Consider the following 19,231-nt stretch of genomic DNA (forward strand, 5'->3'; position numbering starts at 1 on the left):
GTAGATTAAAGTAGCTAATACTATAAAAAGAAAATTAATCGGGTGTAGAGGGATGACAATATTATTATTGGTATGAGACCAAACCTGAAATGCTGAGACTGAGATATTAAGTATGAATTGTAAAAGACGTTTAAGACAAAGCCCTTTAGGGGCGCCTGGGTGCTTCTTCCTCTCCCACTCTCCCTGCTTGTGTTCCCTCTCTCGCTGGCTGTCTCTATCTCTATCAAATAAATAAATAAAATCTTAAAAAAAAAAAAAGACAAAGCCCTTTAATCTTCCGTGATAATGGCTCCTGGGAGCTTTCCTGTCCATCGTCTATAGGCTAAATCCTCTGATTTCTCTTTAATGTTGACACATAGAATTGTCGATGTCAGATGACTTTTTATCTACTGAAAGGTCAGTTTCTTACGAATCAGTTTAATTGATCATAGCAAACAATCTGTTCTTTTTCCAATTTCGGATCCTTTTCATTCTTCCCCCCCCCACACACACACTAAAAGTTTGAACACCACTCTGTACTTATAAAAGTGTGACCAAAGTGTAGTGAGTCCTTTCCATACATTCTATGATCCATTCTAATTTTTCTACAGGCAAGTGATGCCAGCAGGATATGTTAAATTTCAAGTCCACTCTGTTCTGAGACTATTTTTGCCATGCTCTCCATATGTTATTTTAAACTTAAGGACAACAACGAAAGCCCTACACCTCATATGCTCTATAATTAATTATTGTTAGCTTTCTGATTTTTTTGAACTTTGAGAATTTCTAAAAATTTAACTACTTGTTTGTAGATATGATCTTCAACATGTCCTGATTCTCTTCATATTCTTGCTCTCTAAAATAGTAGCTATGACATCTTCCCATACAACCAACTTAAGTTCAAAAACGATTTTAAAATAGTTGAAATGTGACTAATTTAACAACCCTAACAAACACCCTCTTGGACAGGATATTTTTGCATTTATAGCATTTTCCGGAATATTCTCTAATTTTGTTGGGTTAACAACTCTATGATGCAGATAGGAAGTGTTATGGACTGAATCATGTTTTCTCAAAATTCGTATGTTGGAGTCCTAAACTCAGCCCCTCAGAATGCGACTGTATTTGAGATCGGGGATTTTAAGAGGTAATGAGGGTAAAATGAAGATAAAATGAGCAGACCCTAAACCAATATGTTTGGTGTCATTTGCAAAGAGGAGATTAGGACACAAACACCGGAGGAAGAGCACGTGAAAACATGGGGAGAAGGTGGCCGTCTGAAGTCCAAGAGAGAGGCCTCGGAAGAGACCAACCCTGCCAACACCTTGATCTTGGACTTCTAGCTCCCAAAACTGTGAGACAATAGGTTTCTGCTGTTTATATTTTATTTATTTTTTTTTAAGATTTTATTTATTTATTTTAACAGAGAGAGGCAGCGAGAGAGGGAACACAAGCAGGGGGAGTGGGAGAGGAAGAAGCAGGCTCGCAGTGGAGGAGCCTGATGTGGGGCTCGATCCCAGAACGCTGGGATCACACCCTGAGCCGACTGAGCCACCCAGGCGCCCCTGCTGTTTAAATACCCATGTGTAGCACTTTGTTACAGCAGCCCTCACAAACTAATACAGGAAGCTAATTGTTCATAACACCATGGAGAAACCTTTTTTAAATTTTTTAAAAGATTTTATTTCTAAGTAATCTCTACACCCAACGTGAGGCTCGAACTTACAGCCCCAAGTTCAAGAGCTGCATGCTTTACCAACTGAGTCACCCAGGTGCCCCTGGATAAACTATTTTAAACATCAAACCACATAGATCATCCAGGGAGGGTTAAATTTCCCCAAATTATATTCAAGGCTTTCTTGCCAGAAAAAGGAATACTTTCTGCTCCACTCCTCTTATTTTAAATATGTGAATAAAATATAATCAGTAGCAGTTAAGAGAATACTAAAAGATCTTTGGGGTAGGGAGCGAGGGGAAGGAAGACAAGGAGAGTGCTGAGGGGAAAAAATCATTTTTTATTGAATCCCCGAGGATAATTTTACACCAGCCGCTTTCCCACTGAAATCCTTTTTGATTTACAGGAATTTTGGTCAGAAGTGTTGGTAACAGTATATCTAAAATATCTAAGTACTTACTATTTTGTTTCCAAGGGTGGTATTAAATTACTCTGTTTGTGAAGCTACAATTGTCCGGCTGGTTTGTAATTCCTCGGGAAGTAAATGCCACACACTGCACCCACCCAGTCAGCGAGCATGAACAGAGAGGGCTTATGGTTTAAGCAGAGTTTGCAAAATGCTAATGAAAAGAGAGAGTAGAAATGCTATTTATACAATTTAGTTGCCCAACTCCACAAAGCACTTAAAAATTAACCGCTGCATTTCCTTTGAGTTTCTATGATTTCCTTCGTATATACTCATTTGAGTGTGTCCTATGTATAGTGCTAACGGACTTTTTTCTGTACTTTCGGAGCATCTGTGTGCCGTACATGAAATTGGGATAATAAATGTACTGGCCTCAAGCATAAGAATTGGACGGAATAATTAGCACAATGCCTAGCCTTTGGTTGCAGCTTGGTAAGCACAAGCTATAATTATAAGAATTATCACTGGGGCCCTAATAACGGTTTAAACTTTATAGGGTGGTACTCCTACTGCCCTTTTATCACCCTTTGCAGCTTTTCCTACCCTTTCCAGAATCTGATTGTGAGACTGCACAGAATATTAACTTGTTTTCTATATTCAGCCTTTATGCCTCATGTGAATAAATAAACTTGCCAATCTTCAACGTTACCCACTTCATTCCTCTCCAGTTGCATGTATGTGCTATGGTTTTCCTGCAGAGGGATAAAGGGAGGGAGGTCCCTGAAAAATCTAAATATCAGCAGAAAGCAGAATCTCAAAAGTAACAAAATCCAATTCCCAAAACTTCTTTTTTTGCTTGGATAAAGTGGTGCCAGGACTGGAACAAAATTTTTTATTTGGAAATAGTCCAGGTGTCCTTCAACAAAAGAAAGGAGGACACTGTGGTGCATTTATAAAAGACTAGTACTCGGCAAGAGAACGGGGATAGGTTATGGCACACTCCGTGACGTTTCTCAGAAAACATTATGTTGCGTGAAAACTCCAGACACGAAGGACTGCGTCAGCAGCGCACTATGAAGTCGGACGCACGAGCTGTCTCCCACGGTTTCCATCAATCCTAAAGCAAGGTTTGCACGATTAAAAGCAGGTTCAGGATTCCGAACTCAATGACATTTCACCATGTGATTAAACTTGGCTTCTTACACAGCGCGCAGAGCAGGGCCTAAGACAAGCCACACAACAAGCAAGATAACGGAAGGGTGCAGCGGGTGAACGACCCCAACTCGGAAGTCCGTCTGTGGGCACACAGTTGAGATGAGGCCTTGTCCCCGCTGAGTCAGCTCTCAGCGCTAACTGCTTATTACGTTCAAGCAGTGGAGGAGATCCGTCGGGCAGAGCCTTTGGCGGCAGCTGCCCTTTCCGAGTGGGCAGACAGAGAGAAGTCACGTCTGAAGAGTCTGGCAGTTTGCTGCAAACATCCTCTCCTTTTTAAAGGGATTTACTCAGCCTCGGGCCCCTGCAGACCTCTTCTGGTTCTGCTTGTTATCAGTCCTGGGGTGTCAGCTGATGGTGGTCCTGGGGATATCTTGTAGCTGCAGTACCTTTCGCTGCTTGTGTCCCCTGCTTGACGCAGGCCCCTGCTTGACACGAGTGGCTCCATCTTGTTCTCTACAGAGTGCATGCTGAATCATTGCATTAAGTGAAGTCTCAGCACAGGCTTTACGCATCTGTGGTAAGAAATCAGACCGGGAGGTGGGATTGACTAGGGAGGGACATGAGAAATTATTCTGGGGTGGTAGGTAAGTTCTCCATCTTGACGGAGTGTTCGTTACTTGGGTGTATGCATTTGTCAACACCAAACTGTGTATTTCCCTGTAGCAAATTGTATCTCAGTAGGACAAAATTTTTTTTGAAAATGCAGTATCTTGGGAGAAAAGACATGGTGAAGTAAGAAGACTTAGTGACCAGCTGTGAATGCCAGCAGTAACAGGCACATGATACATTGTTGTTATAACAGTGACCAGTGGGTTAGTATGTAAATAAAGAGGAATAGCAGAGGAGCTCCTGGGTGGCTCCTTTGGTTAAGCCTCTGACTCTTGGTTTCTGCTCAGGTCATGATCTCAGGGTCTTGAGATCGAGCCCTGGATGGGGCTCTGTGCTCAGTAGAGTCTGATTGTCCCTGTCCCTCCCCCTCCAAATGTGTATGCTGTCTCTCTCAAATAAATAAAATCTTAATTTAAAAAAAAAAAAAGAGGAATAACAGAAAAGGTGGTTAAAGAGTGACACACCTCTTAAAAATTAAACATTCCCTTACTTTAGTTAGCCTGGCTGTAGCTGTTAAGGGTTCCTGGTGTTCGATTTTTGTAGGTTGAAGCATTGCCAAAATCCCTGTTGTTCTTTTCTTCTCCCCCATTTACTTGCGTTTATTATGCGTAAGTCATTGTGGAAACCACACAGGAGCTCTGACCAAACCTAATTGGGTTGCCATGGACAAGCTGTTAACCTTCTGACTTATTTTCTTCTCATGGTAAAATGAGGGAGCTGTAACATCAGGAGTCTAAAGATTCCTGCAGTCCCTGATGTTCGCCCTCTGGATCAGATTGTCAGGACTTTGAACTTGGCCCTGCTTAATAACGACACGAACAGTCAATAAAATCTGAAAAAATAAAGTGTATTTACAAGGTAAAGTATAAGGTGGTTGCCTAACAAAACTGGGCATTGTGACTCCTGAGGCAGGTGGCATGCTTGGCCCTTTGCCTGATAACGAAGCCTCATTTCTAAGGGTCTTGAAGAATCACATTTTAGGAAGGACACTGAAAATTATCTATTCTTTCCAGGACGCCTGGCTGGCTCCATCAGAAGAGCATGCAACTCTTGATCTTGGGGTCATGACGTTGAGTCCCACGTTTGGTGTAGAGATTACTTTAAAAAAGCCTTTTTTTTTTTTTAAGTTACCTATTCCTTCCTTTAGTCAAGAATATACTCACAGGAAACCAGATATTTGAAAGTCAATCTTTTATTCTGATTTAAAAAAGAGTAATACATAAGTATTTTTAGAAAATTTGAAAATGCAGGAAACCATAAAAAAAGGAAATAATCACCTTTTGATTTTTTCCACTTAGGTAATTTGTAACATTTCTGTGTATTTCCAATATTCCCCCCCTGTGTATCTATGATATTTTAAATCAGATAAATATTTCTATTTATCATATCCACATATTTAATAAACATGTGAACAAATATATTCCATTAACATTTCCATGTTGTTTTCCCACGAATACATTTTAATTACTATATTCTAGTCCAGGGGGTCAGCAACGTTTTCCTGTAAAGGAAATATTTGGGGTTTTGCAAGCCACAGGGTCTCTGTGACAACTACACGACTCAGCCCTGGGAGTGGGAAAGCAGCCGGAGACAATATGTGGAGGGAGGGGCATGGCTATATTTCAATAATACTTTACTTATTAAAAAAAAAAAAGGCAGCTGCTGGACTAACCTGCAGGCCATTATTTGCTAATCTCTAGATTAAAAAGAAGTTCATTGCATAGAAGTATCTTGAAATTTATCTGACCAACACCCTGTTGTCAACACATAGGCTATGTCAGGGTTTGTTTTGTTTGTTTTGTTTTGTTTGCCATTGTGAACAAAACTGAGATATACATCTGTATTTCAGTAGGATAAATACCGAGAAATAGACCTGGGACTAAGGCTGTTCCCACATAAGGCAAAGCACACACACACACACACACACACACACACACACACACACACACTTCGCCTTTCTACTCTCAGAGCTAACCCCTGTTAAGTGTGACACATACCCTTTCAGATTTTTTCCCTGCTATGGCTTCCCCTCCCCCGTCAATGTCATCACACTGTGCCTTTGGTTCACTCACCGGCCCTTTTCACATGACAGTGTATTTTGAGGATCCTGCCGTGTCAGAGAGTATTGATTTATGTCACCTTTTTTTTTTTTTTAAAGATTTTATTTATTTATTTGACAGAGAGAGAGACAGCCAGTGAGAGAGGGAACACAAGCGGGGGGAGTGGGAGAGGAAGAAGAAGGCTCCCAGTGGAGGAGCCTGATGTGGGGCTCGATCCCAGAACACCAGGATCACGCCCTGAGCCGAAGGCAGACGCTCAACAACTGCACCACCCAGGCGCCCCTGATTTATGTCACCTTTTTAAAACAGCTGTTGGGTATTTTATTAAATGGATTTATTCTCTCAATAAATATTTACGGAGCACTGAGTGTCATCATACATTGTTCTCAGCACTGAGAATACCTGTGAACAAAACAAAGCACTTACCCCTCAAGGAGCTTACTTTCTAGGGAAGAAGGTCAAAGATGAACAAATGTATGGTGTCTGTTGGTGACAAATACCATGGAGGAGATAAAGCCCACTGGGATTGCTGTCTTTGTGTGGGGGGGGGTGGCTGGGGAAGGTTGTTATCTCATATGAGGGATTCAGGGAAATCTCTTTTGCACAGACAGCTGGTCACCTGATGAAAGGTTTGTAGGTACTTGGGGAAAGAGCATGCCAAACAGAGGAAGCAGCAAGTGCAAAGGCCCTGAAGGTAAGTAAAGTAATCTGGGAGTTTTAAGGAACAAGGAGGCCATATGGCTGGAGTGAAGGAGGTAACGGGGAAAGCACAAGCAGGGAGAGCAGCAGGCAGAGGAAGAAGCAGGCTCCCCGCTGAACAGAGAGCCTGATGTGGGACTCGATCCCAGGACCCCAGGATCATGACCTGAGCTGAAGGCAGACTCTTAACCGACTGAGCCACCTGGGCGCCCTCTCCCATTTTGTGATTGTCTTTTTACTCTCTTGTTATTGTCCTTTGCACAAGGTTTTTAATTTTGATTAAGTCCAGTTTATCTAATTTTTTCTTTCCTGTGCTTTTGGTGTCATACTTAGGAAATGATTGCCTAGGGGTGCCTGGGTAGTTTGACTTCTATAATTAAGAGTCTCTTTCTTGGTTTGTCTCTTTTCCCTTTGCTTGTTTTGTTTCTTAAATTCCACATGAGTGAAATCATACGGTATTTGTTTTTCTCTGACTTATTTTGCTTAGCATTGTACTCTCTAGGTCCATTTAGGTCATTGCAAATGGCAAAATTTCATTATTTTTTATTCCATTGTGTGTGTGTGTATCACATCTTTTTTATCCATTCATCAATTGATGGACGTGTGGACTGCTTCCATAATTTGGGTATTGTAAATAATGCTGCCATAAACATGTGGATTTAAGTATCCCTTTGAATTAGTGTTCTTGTGTTCTTTGGGTAAATATCCAGTAGTGCAATTGCTGGATCGTAGGCTAGTTATAAATTTTTGAGGACCCTCCATACTGCTCTCCACAGTGGTTGCACTAGTTTGCATTCCCACCAATAGTGCACTAGGGTTCTTTTTTCTCCACACACTTGCCAACACCTGTTGTTTCTTGTGTTGCTGATTTTAGGCCTTCTGACAGGTGTGAGATGATATTTCCTTGCAGTTTTGATTTGCATTTCACCGATGGTAAGTGATGAACATTTTTTCATTTGTCTGTCAGCCATCTGGATGTCTTCTTTGAAGAAATGTCGTTCATGTCTTTTGCTCATTTTTAAATTGGATTATTTGGTTTTTGGTATGGAGTTGCATAAATTCTTTAATATTTATGTATTTTATACACACACACACACTCCTTATAGGGTATGTCATTTGCAAATATCTTCTTCTATTCTGCAGGCTGCCTTTTAGTTTTGTTGATAGTTTCCTTTGCTGTGCAGAAGCTTTCTATTTTGATGAAGTCCCAACAGTTATTTGTGCTTCTGTTTCCCTTGACTCGGGAGACGGATCTAGAAAAAAGTTGCTACAGCCAATGTCAAAAAGGTTACTGCCTATGTTGTAGGATTTTTATGGTTTCAGGTTTCACATTTAGGTCTTTAATCCATTTTGAATTTATTTTTGTGTGTGGTGTAAGAAAGTGGGTCTAGTTTCTTTTTCATGTTGCTGTCCAGTTTCCCCAATACCATTTGTTGAACTAATAGTCTTTGTGTGTGTTGTGCGTGTGTGGAATCCTTCGAGTTTTCTGCATATAAGGCCATATTGCTTGTAAATAGAATTAATTTACTTCCTTTCCAATTTGGGTGCTTTTTCTTTCTTCTTCTTACCTAAGTCTTCTGGCTAGAAGCTCCAATACTGTTATTGAGTGGAAGTGGCAAGACTGCGGACATCTTTGTCTTCTTTCTGATCTTAGAGGAAAAACGCCGCATGTGGTGTTAGCTGTGGGGTTTTCATACGTGGACTTTATTATGTTGAGGTAGTTTCCTTTCATTCCTAGTTGAGTGTTTTTATCAGGAAAGGGTGTTGAATTTTGTCAAATGCTTTTTCTTCATCAATTGAAACAATTGGGTTTTCTTCCTCCTTCATTCTGTTGATTTTCAGGTTAAATCACTCATGCGTTCCAGGTCTAAGTCCTCTTGGTTATAGTCTATAATCCTTTAAATGTGCTGCCAAATTCAGTTTTGCTGGTATTTTGTCGGGGATTTTTGCATCAGTATTCATAAGGGATGTTGGTCTGAAGTTTTCTTCTTGTAGTGTTTTTGTCTGATTTGGTGTCACAGTCCTTCTGGCCTCATAGAGTAAGTTAGGAAGGGTTCCCTTCTCTGCAATTTGCTGTAAGAGCTTGAGAAAAAATGGCATCCTTTTTTTTCCCCCTTAGAGAGAAAGGGAGAAGGGGCAGAGGGAGAGGGAGAGAATACCAGCCCCAATGTGGGGTTCAATCTCACAACCCTGGGATCATGACCTAAGCAGAAATCAAGAGTCAGACGCTTAACCAACTGAGCCACCCAGATGCCCCTCGTGTTAATTCTCTAAATAACTGGCAGACTCACCAGGGAAACTTTCTTTGTTGGGAGGGTTTTGATTACTGATTCAGTCTCCTTATTAGTTGTAGGTCTATTCAGATACTTTGTCTTCATGATTCAGCACTGGTTGGTTTTATGCTTCTAGAAATTTGTCCATTTCATATAGGTTATCAATTTGCAATTACTCGTAGTACTGTTATAACCTTTATTTCTGTTAAATCAATAGTAATGTCCCCACTTTCATTCTTAGTAATTTAAACCTTCTCACTCTTTTGCATAGTCATTCCAGTGAAATTTTATCAATCCCGTAGCTCTTTTCAAAGAACCAACTTTTGGTTCCATTGATTTCTCTGTTTTTCTCTTCCTATCTCTGCTCCGCTCTTTTCTTTCTCTCCACTTGCTAGCTCTGAATTGAGTTTGCTCTTCTTCTTTCAGGTCTTTATTGATTTAAGATCTTTCTTTTATAATGCATGCATTCACAGCTATAAATTTCCTTCTTTCACTGTATCCCATAAATTTTGGTATGCTGTGTTTTCATTGTCTTTTGTCTCAAGGTTATTTTCAAATTTCCCTTGTGATTTCTTCTTTGACCCATTGGTTAAGAATGTCTTGGTTTCCATATTGTGAATTTTAATGTTTGAGCAATTTCATTTTAAACAGTTCCAGCAGTCGATTCCTTGTTTCCCCTGGGAAGGTTGTTGATAGCAAAACAGCCTTTAATGACTTTTTTGCTTTTGAGTTTAACTCTAATATAACTTAATCTCAAGGCTGTTTGGGAATTGCCCAAATTCTGGTGTTCCCCCCAATATCTAGGCAGGTCATGTAGAACTCAGCACACTAGATTAGTTGCTGGTGAAATCTAGTAACTTTGTTGGCAGCACGGACACTGTGCCAAACGTTGATCCCACCGTAATGAACCGGCTGTAGCTACACGTGACTAAGATAAAATGATCACTCTTCATTTCATGGTCAAGGGCAGTAGGGCCAGCGTGAGCCATGGATTATTTTATTGAATGCATCATTTTTATTAGAAAATAAGAAAAATAATTATTTTTTTCTAACAAAAAATAATTCCACATCAGCAATTCACCACTCATTTTTTTCTGGACGTTTCTGGAGAGATAGAAACAATTTATGTGTCTGATTAGTGTACAAAATGTGGGGAAAGCAGGGAGAGTGGGCCCTTTGGAAATAAGTTTAACCGCCTGGCATGTTCTCAATTGAAATCCAAAAGCTTGCGTAACACGACAAGTATTTGTATCTTGTACGAAGTAGAAAATGTTTCATTTTTAAGTTCTTACAATTTAAAGAACCCTCATGTTTACGATAAAATTAAAAATATTTTAAAATTCCATGAATTATATTTTCCAATTAGACTTTATTGTATATTAATTTGAGTCAAGTATCAAGTGCTTTATATAAACACCTCTGACCCTCAGCATGACATGGAGATTAAAGTTCTTCACTCTTACTGTATAGAAGGGATGTGATGGTCCAGAAGGATAAGGTAACTTGGCCGAGGTTAGATGGCTGGGAAGCAACACCTTAGGCATCATAGGGGTCAAGTCCAAAGTCTTTGGATTTTCCACTTCAATCTTTATTTTTCAATCCATATTTTTGACCAAAATATTACAAAATACATATGATATGATGGCTACTGAAAGAATTCCAAGTTATAAACATTTTGGTGGGTTGGCAAATGTTCCTGTCATTTGAAGAGCAACTTATTTGGTGGCACGATGGGCAATTTCCTTTTCAATGAATCTTTATGAATTCTGTTAATTCAAATACACAAGAAGACATTTTAAAAATTCATTCAGCGAGTATTTGCTATCTTGTACGTGATGAGAACTTTATTTGGTACTGAAATGAATACTAAGACTCCTTTTTTAAATTTGGTATGGAAATGGGATTTATTTAAAAAAACCCCACCTTACAGCAGTGATTTTAGCAATTAGCTTATATGTGCATTTTAGGGAAGAATTCAGAGAATGTGAAGATAAAGCTGAAGTTTCAGGCTGGCATGACCCGGATAAACGTTAATAATTTCAGTGCCGGAATCATGGTGCCTAAAACACTTGTTAATTGAATATAGTTAACACTTACTAAACGTGTACCTTATAATTAGTTTTTCATTTAGTCCTTCCAACAGCTCTGTGAGAAATGGACTATTTATTATTTTGGTCCTACAGATAGAGACTGAGCACAGAGGTTAGGCAACCTGTCGAACTTTTTCTAACATACGGCCCATTCTGGAAGAACTGAGACTTGAACCCAGGCAGCACGGGACCACCGTGGCATGCTGCCTTCTGTGGGAAGTGGCGGATATTCCGGGTGGGGGAGCACATTGTGCAGTAGGACTGAGCACCGCCGTGCAGAGGCTGGGGATGACTGGAGGAGCGGCCAGACCAGGCAGAAGGCACTGTTCGTTGACAACTGTGGGAAAGTACCACCCACGGACGGGGCTCACAGGACAGAAGAGCGATGGGACCCAAAACACTTAAGATTTTGTGCTTTGAGCAGTGCACTGTGCTTTAAAAAGATGGGTTTCTATATTTAAGAAACCCAGGTGTTACAGACCACATGTTCGTGTCCCTAAAATCTTGATGTTGAAACCCTAACCCCAGCGGATGGTATTAGAAGGTGAGGTGTTTGGGAAGTCACTCGGTTTAGATGAAGTCAGGAGGGGAGGGGCCCCATGATGGGACCAGTGTCATCGTAAGAAGAGGTAGCGGAGAGCTTTCTCTCTCCTCACCCACTCCCCACCCCCAGCATGTGAGAGAACCAGAAGGTCCTCACCGGAACCCAAACATGCCAGCACCTGGGACTTGCACTTCCCAACCTCCAGAACTGTGAGGGATAAACGTGTGGTTTAAGTCACCTCGTTCACAGTAGGCTGTTACAGCAGCCCAAGCGGACCAAGATAACCAGGGCAGTGGTCTTTTTCCCAGTGTCCCATGTCAAACGTCCCTTCAAACATGGCCTGGGAAACTGGATAGAATACAAAATATGTTCAAAAGTGCCATCTCCTGGGGCGCCTGGGTGGCACAGCGGTTGGGCGTCTGCCTTCGGCTCAGGGCGTGATCTCTGTGTTATGGGATCGAGCCCCACATCAGGCTCCTCCACTGGGAGCCTGCTTCTTCCTCTCCCACTCCCCCTGCTTGTGTTCCCTCTCTCGGTGGCTGTCTCTATCTCTGTCTAATAAATAAATAAAATCTTAAAAAAAAAAAGTGCCATCTCCTCCCAGCAAGGAGCTGCATGCCTGGGGGTCTTGGGTGTGTTCTGGGGGTGTCTCCATGCAGGCCCAGAGCCCCTCTGCCATCGGCCTCAAGCAGGTGTGAGATGGAAGGAGGGGGATGGGGGCAAGAGGGTTTTGCCCCATTCACCACATCAGTGGTCAAAATGTGGGTGAAAGATGTTTACACGGCCCATTCTCAAGAACTCCTCGACTCTGCTCTCAACAGCACAAAACCTGGTTGTCGAAAGATTTCTGGAAGAGGTTTTCTTTTCCAGAATTCCTCACACAAGGGTGGCTCTTCTGTTACTTTGGAGCAAGAGGAAAGTTAATTATGGGTTTTGGCATTCCTGGGCTTTTTGTGCTCCTTGCCCCCTATTTACCTGAGTTCCCTCAATTAAAGAGGGAGCGTGAGGAGACGCCCCGGTGCGCACTGTGAGCGTTAAGTACCAGTAAACGAACCAGCGGCGCCTGCCACATGGCGGCTAACTCAAGAGGGGGTTCTCTTCATGCAAAGCAATACATGATTAAGGGAACTTTGAAAGAAAAAGAGATAAATGCTTGGATTTAAGCACTGAAGTCATGCACCCAGAAACCTGTCCAGAAACAAGCACACATGTTGGCTTGGGCCGATTTTTAGAACAGAGAACTCATCAGTTCATGGCAGGACCAAAAATTCCTATGGCTTCACTTTGGTCCTCGGGGGAGTCTGGCATCAACGCAGACTCCAATGACGCCCAAGAACCCTGTTCCGTTTCCTCAGACTGTTGCTGTCCTCTGAAAGCGGTCCTCCCATCTCTCCTCCTTTTGACATTCTTTTGGGAATATTCCCGAGAGAGTCACAGAGATAAAGCCCTTACGCACTTTGTTGTTCCCCGTGTTACCCTGTTCACGACACAAGTGTAAAATAATGTGGTATCCTGTAAGCGATACGGTGAGTCTGCGGTCATCCAGCAAACCTGTGAGCTCAAACACTTGGGGGTTCCTCTGCATTCAGGTGTTTAGCGCTGAATTTTCTCCCCTCCGATATGAATACACTGCCGAGTATAAGAAAAAGTCGTAGCATTTCACACACACACAAAACTGTTCCAAGGACCAGTTTCCCTCTTAACAAACGAACTGGCTAATAAGGGAATAAACTCCCCCCTCAAAACAAAAACCAAACAAACACACACGCACCTCTAACAAATGGTAATGGGGGGCCAGGTAATTACCGTAATTACGACAGGAAGGCAGCAGAAGAGAGAAAACAAAACTCAAGTGCCAGCTCTGACACTGAAGAGCTCTTTCATCTCACAAAATGGGGTCACCGCTCCTTTCCTTACCTACTTCACAGGCTTTCGTGAAGATTAAAGAATGTATGTCAAGCATAAAGTAACCGAAATGCTATGCCTCATTCCAGGCGCCGCCCAGGAATGAAATCTGCTTTGTGCGGACGCGGTAGTCCGCACGCATTCCTAGTCTAACTCACATTAGTGAGTGAGCCGGTGTTCTGCTTCTGGCAGTCTCCTCTATTAGAAGAAAAGGAAACGTCAGAGGTCAAGGCTTGTAGAGCATGGCGTCAGGTCCTCGTGGACTGCCCTCTACATGAGGCCGGTCTTCGAGCCGGCGGCCACCAAAACCTGCAGGCCCATGTTTCACGCAGAACGGGATCATCAGTGAAATTAGCTTTCCATCCGAGGCTCAGGGGCAGGTGGCAGAAAGACTATTCTGATCTGTACTCTATCGTGCCCAGATCATCTAAGGAAAAAACCTGAACTATATCCAACATCTTAACCTTTGAACCATATGATCCTACTCCCCTTGGCCCACTGAACTGCTTTTACTAAGCCTCTCCTCAGGGGTCAAGCCGTCATCTTTCCTCAGGGCTCCAAAAACCACTGGCTGCCCTCCGCAGAGGCAGGGATGGTGGCAGGTCTAGAAGAGGACATCACCCCACGGCCCCACTAGGGAAGGCATGAGGATGACATTGCCTCCAGAACCCAGGAACAGAAAGGACTCTGCTTTCCTTGAAGCATTAATGATTTTGTCCTTTTGCGGGAACAGAACAGTGGAAATCAGAATCATGGAGTGTGTACCCGATTTTTTACTTCTCCACGAATGACCTTATATTACCCTGAATTATTTTTCACCTTAAGTCCGAGGGTGGGAAAATAACACATTCCAGTTTACTTACAGTCCTATTAATTAAAGGTTATCACCTTATTTTTAAAATAGTGCTTGGAGAAAATAATCCTCTTATGGTTTTAATAAGTACTTAAAACCAAACAAAAATTTAAAACCTTAAAAAAAAACATCTTTTTTAACTAGAAAGAAACAGTAATACTAATTTTGAAAAGACTGTTGATGTCACTGTGGTTTATTGGTGAATACAAAGTGTAGGCTCTTGCTATTTTGTTTTTTAAAGCAAAGCCAAAGAGATTAGAAACCAAGTACACATATCCTCTTTAGAGTAAAAACATAAATTAGTTTTTAACAATTAGGCACTTAAAATGTAAATGTAAAATGGCATTTTTAGAAGTATAAACTATAGTTCCACTCCTAAATTCCTCCTGAAATGTTTTTACACACACAAAAGCACAATCAAGGAAAATATTTCTAAACAAAGATAATTTCCTCTTTAAAAAATAACAACAAACCTGAACGCAAATCCCATATGATAGACCAATGATTAAGGTACTGGGGGTAGGAGAAAAGAGCTTCTGAAATTTACATGTTTGATTAAAATAGAAGCATTTAATAAAACTATTACAATAGCATACAGTATATATTATAATGAAAAATATGTCAGGAAAATAATGAATTCTAGACTTAAAATTTTACTTTACAACAAGGCACTTAACACATTGAAACAGTACAGTAAATTTCTGAAAGAATGCAACTGGCTACTTCTCACACCTTGTAATGATATTTCTTTTATGAATATACTGTAACATAACCATACATTTTGCAGCATTAATCATTGCATAGGAGGTAAATTAAATAATGAATTCCAACTTGGCGACTAGATTAGCTTATGTTTACAGTTTCTTCTTTTTTTTTCTTTTAAAGGACAGTTTAAAATAATTCCATAATAAAGAACTATTCTCATTCATGATTCCTTTAGAACACAGCATAGTTAGATTAATAATAAAATAAATCAGAACTTATAAGGTGTGTATCTGTATAAAAACTTATCTTTGGGTACCTTTGACATGATTTTCAGTGTTTAGGTATTGAAGTCAAGAGCACTTCTTAATAGAAGAAATATTTTTAGCAAGTTATTCAAAGGAGTTAAATTATTGCAACACAATGACATTTAAAAAAATACCAGAAATCTTTATACATACAAAGAGAAAAGCCTTCAACACATGGCATATTACTTATAATATGCTCAATTTAAAACTTGTAAACTCATTTATCAAGAAATTCCTTCTCACACTTCCTTGCAGTACACAAGTGAGTATGTTAAGACCGGCTTAAATTCTTAAACAGTTTTACAGTGCAAAACAAAAACGACAAACAAATAAAAAGGAAATGCTTAAAATATTGAAGAAACAAGATATGAACTTTTAATTAAAAAAGAAACTGCATGAGCTCTAGCATGTAAAAAAAAATACAAACATAAAATAAGAAAGACTGCCAACCTGGTGTTTCAAAGTAAACAAAGTATGGGTAGTTATAAAGGGAGACATTAATGATTGTGATAATGAGAGGTAAAATGGTCTGCAAATTTTCTTTGATCGAATGGACAAAGGATTAGAATTGCAACACCCTGGGATCTAAGCACATTTTCCCTTTGGGAAAGGTTTAAAAGACCTTTAAGATAATCCCTTTTGCATGATGCTTTCAGATTATTGGCAAAAAACAAACGAATGAACAAACAACAAACAAACAAACAATCACCAGACCAACGCCTTTTAAAAACTTGAAAATACACTTAAAAAAGTGGCAAGTTTGAGTTCCAAGTCATAGTACATATTTCCACTAGGGGGCACTGCTATACAGCAAGGAACCTTACTCATGGTCCTCATTACACCAGACCGGGGCTTGGGCTTGCTCAAAACAGCCTTCTTTCCTCAGCACAACTTGTTTCCCAAGATGCCAGTAAATTAAGTAACAAATTTAAAATCACTCTGGGCAGAATCAGGAGCAATGCTTTATTTTCAGAGCTGTGGAGGAGCTCAAAAAATAGAATCTGAGAGGAACCCATCTCCATTTGAAAGAATTTAGAAAAAAATATGCCATAATTTATGGGAATCCTATGTTATAGATATTGCACAGAAGGACTAAATTCCAAGAAAAGCTTCAAACGGGAGCACTGGTTCACAAAAACAAGGATAATGGATAAGATCTCATATCGTAATTGGCAAGGAAAAGGAGCTCCCAAAATTCACGGTTTCAAAGGCAAGATCATAATTGTTTAAGTTTTCTATCCCAAAGGGGCATGGTAGGTTAGGCCTCAAGTTTGCTTTGCTAAATGTAAATGAGTTTCTCTATTTCTTTTATTTTCCCATCTTGAAACTTTGGTGTTTTCCCCTCCTTCTTTTCAAATCACATGCTTCCTCGGTGTCTATCAGACACCTGTGACACATACATGTAAGGAACACGTGAGCAATAATAGTGTCTTCGCACATGAGGTCAGAGAGGTTTTTAAAGTTCTTTAAAAGGTGATGGTATTTTTTTTAAAAAAACTGCATCACTTGACTAAAATGCAAGTTACTGTTTCAAGGGTCTCTAACAATCAACACACCATGATTTTTAAATCTTAAATACTTTTCCTTATTTAAGTTGCAAAAAATTAGGTTATCCAAGACACTGCTGAATAAGGCTCTCAGGTCTATCCGGTTATGAATTAGATGCTCAAGGAATATACCAACGTCAGGAGCACAAAACCCAGCCTTCAGTGTCAGATGCTTTTTCCTAATAATCAGACAGCAGGAATTGAAACTCAGTGTTTGCAAGCACGACACCTTAAATATCACAAGTGTCAATATTTAGCAAATAAAAGACAGAATTCTGGCTTAAGCACATCCAGTAAGCTATAGATCTATTTCTTATTGGTTTATTTAATAACAAATACCAGAAAACTCCTTGCATTTCAAAGTCTGCCAAGGATATTCTGGATTTCCATTCTTGTTTTAAATAACTGGATGAAGAGTGTCTTTTTTCCTGCCTTTGAATTCAACTACCTTTCCTTTAGTGATTCTTGTATTACTCAGAGAAAGAGCCATCCTGAATACAGACACAGAGTTTTAGCACCAAAAATAATGACCCTTCTGAAAAGATTTGTATTGTGCTTCTCTCAAGCAATCTGAAGGTCAATTTTGTGTACCAAATCAAGGCAAACTAGTTTATAATGACAAATTTAGGGGTATTTTTCATTCCTAAGTGGAGGGAAATTTTCATCTTCAATATAAATGTCACTGCCCCCTTTCACCTCGCGGGCCTGTCTTCTGACGTAGTGTTGATGATTCTGTAATCATCAATCTCATTTTAGAGTAACTAGAAGGCTCAACAAATTAACCAACTCTGACAGCATTCATCTGATCTGATTTTTAAAAATCCATCTTCTTTTTGCATCACCTCAAAGAACTTTAGAAACGGTGATCCCCCTTTACTGAGTCGCTGTCACCGTCTAGAACAGACTGGTTCCAACAGCAGATGATAGTGCAGCACCGTGGTGTAATTTTAGGATCAAAGTAAAATGACTCAATTGTGGCGAATGTCCTTAAGACCAGTTTATAAGAAGCTGAGTCTCTTGCTAAAAGGCAAGGATACATTGCACTTTTGCACTCCGCCTTGGTGTTTCCATAAAGTACAACGCAACCAGGAAGAAAGTTTTCGGTGAAACGTGACCAACTGCATTGCTGAGTTCTGACGAGCAGCTGGAAAGCAGATCTCACACAGGCGGGACGGGAGGGAAGCGCAGGCTTGCTCACGTGCGTCCATTCACATACATGTGTGTTTTCAGCTCGTGCTGGAGCAGCTCCCTGCCCCGCGGGGACCGGGAGCAGATCTACCAGGCACGGAGCGTGTACCTGTGTACACGAGGACCACTTGTTTCACAGAAATCGCTCCATGTTTCCTGTGTATCTGTCGTAGAGACTTTGAAGTGAAATGTTTACACACACATAAAATCTGTGAGATGTGTCAAATACTTCCATAGTAGATCACCTTTCCTCTTTTTTTTTAATAAAATTATCAGCTTAAAAAAAAGTAAAAGGGATACATAGTGCAGTGGGCGGTAGCAGCGGGTGCACCTTCCCAGACCTGACCCTGACCTTCCCCAGGACAAGGTGGAAACAAAGTTCACCTCACGGTTACTGACAACCCATAGGCCTCCCCCTCATTAATCAGCCTAATGCTAAAACCGCTCTCAACATGAGGTTATTCTATTTACACAGTAGCTGTATATATCCAGATATTTTATTTAAAACATTAACAAATTCTTCTGACCTTGGAGGAAAAAAAAATCCTGAAAAAATTCTGTAGAGGGTTTTAGTGGAGAAAGAATAAGGAGAAGGAATAGTATGTTCTTTGGCACCTCTTTAACAAGCTCATTAGTAAAATCCCAGTTTGGGGGCTTGTCACCAATGAATGAAGAGCTGCAGGAGAATATACCTTTCTCAAGATGAATAAAAAACCAGTCAAAGGGTAATACTTCATTCATCTTTCTAATCACTTACATGAAATTTGGTCCATTTCTTCATTTACCAGTCAGTTCTTCTAAAATAAAAACCCACAACTATACCTTTGGTTACAGCGTTAACTGTTTTGGTGTAAGAGCTGATGCCTTTGTTTTGCTTCTCAGGTAGATTTCTCATTATCTTCACCGATCTTCTGAACCCGTGAATACTTTTTGCATGAAGATTTAAAGCAGCCAGGGGGCCAGGAGAGTGGCCAAGAGAAGCAGCAAGGAATTGAGCCTTGTACATTTTTCTCGAAAAAATAAAAGATGGGGAACCACCATGCTCGAGACAAGAAATTAGTCTGTGAAGAGACCTTCAAGTTCTGTAAAAAGTAAAAAAAAAAAAAAAAAAAAAAAAAAGAAAAANAAAAAAAAAAAAAAAAAAGGAAAATGAGACCTATTTTTCATGATTTGCATCC

General features: G+C 40.3%; 1 protein-coding gene across 4 annotated transcripts in view; it reads right to left on the bottom strand.

The window, feature by feature from the left end:
• Positions 1-14,471: 14,471 nt before the first annotated feature.
• SGMS2 (sphingomyelin synthase 2) overlaps positions 14,472-19,231 on the bottom strand; it is an 80,064-nt gene continuing 75,304 nt past the window's right edge. For all 4 annotated transcript variants that reach the window (XM_011221944.3, XM_034671399.1, XM_034671401.1 and 1 more), the window contains exon 6: positions 14,472-19,135. In XM_011221944.3, the coding sequence (XP_011220246.1) occupies positions 18,932-19,135 (204 nt within the window). In that variant the 3' untranslated portion in view covers positions 14,472-18,931. The remainder of the gene's footprint in view (positions 19,136-19,231) is intronic.

This window comes from Ailuropoda melanoleuca, chromosome 11, assembly GCF_002007445.2.
Source record: "Ailuropoda melanoleuca isolate Jingjing chromosome 11, ASM200744v2, whole genome shotgun sequence".
Taxonomy (NCBI): domain Eukaryota; kingdom Metazoa; phylum Chordata; class Mammalia; order Carnivora; family Ursidae; genus Ailuropoda; species Ailuropoda melanoleuca.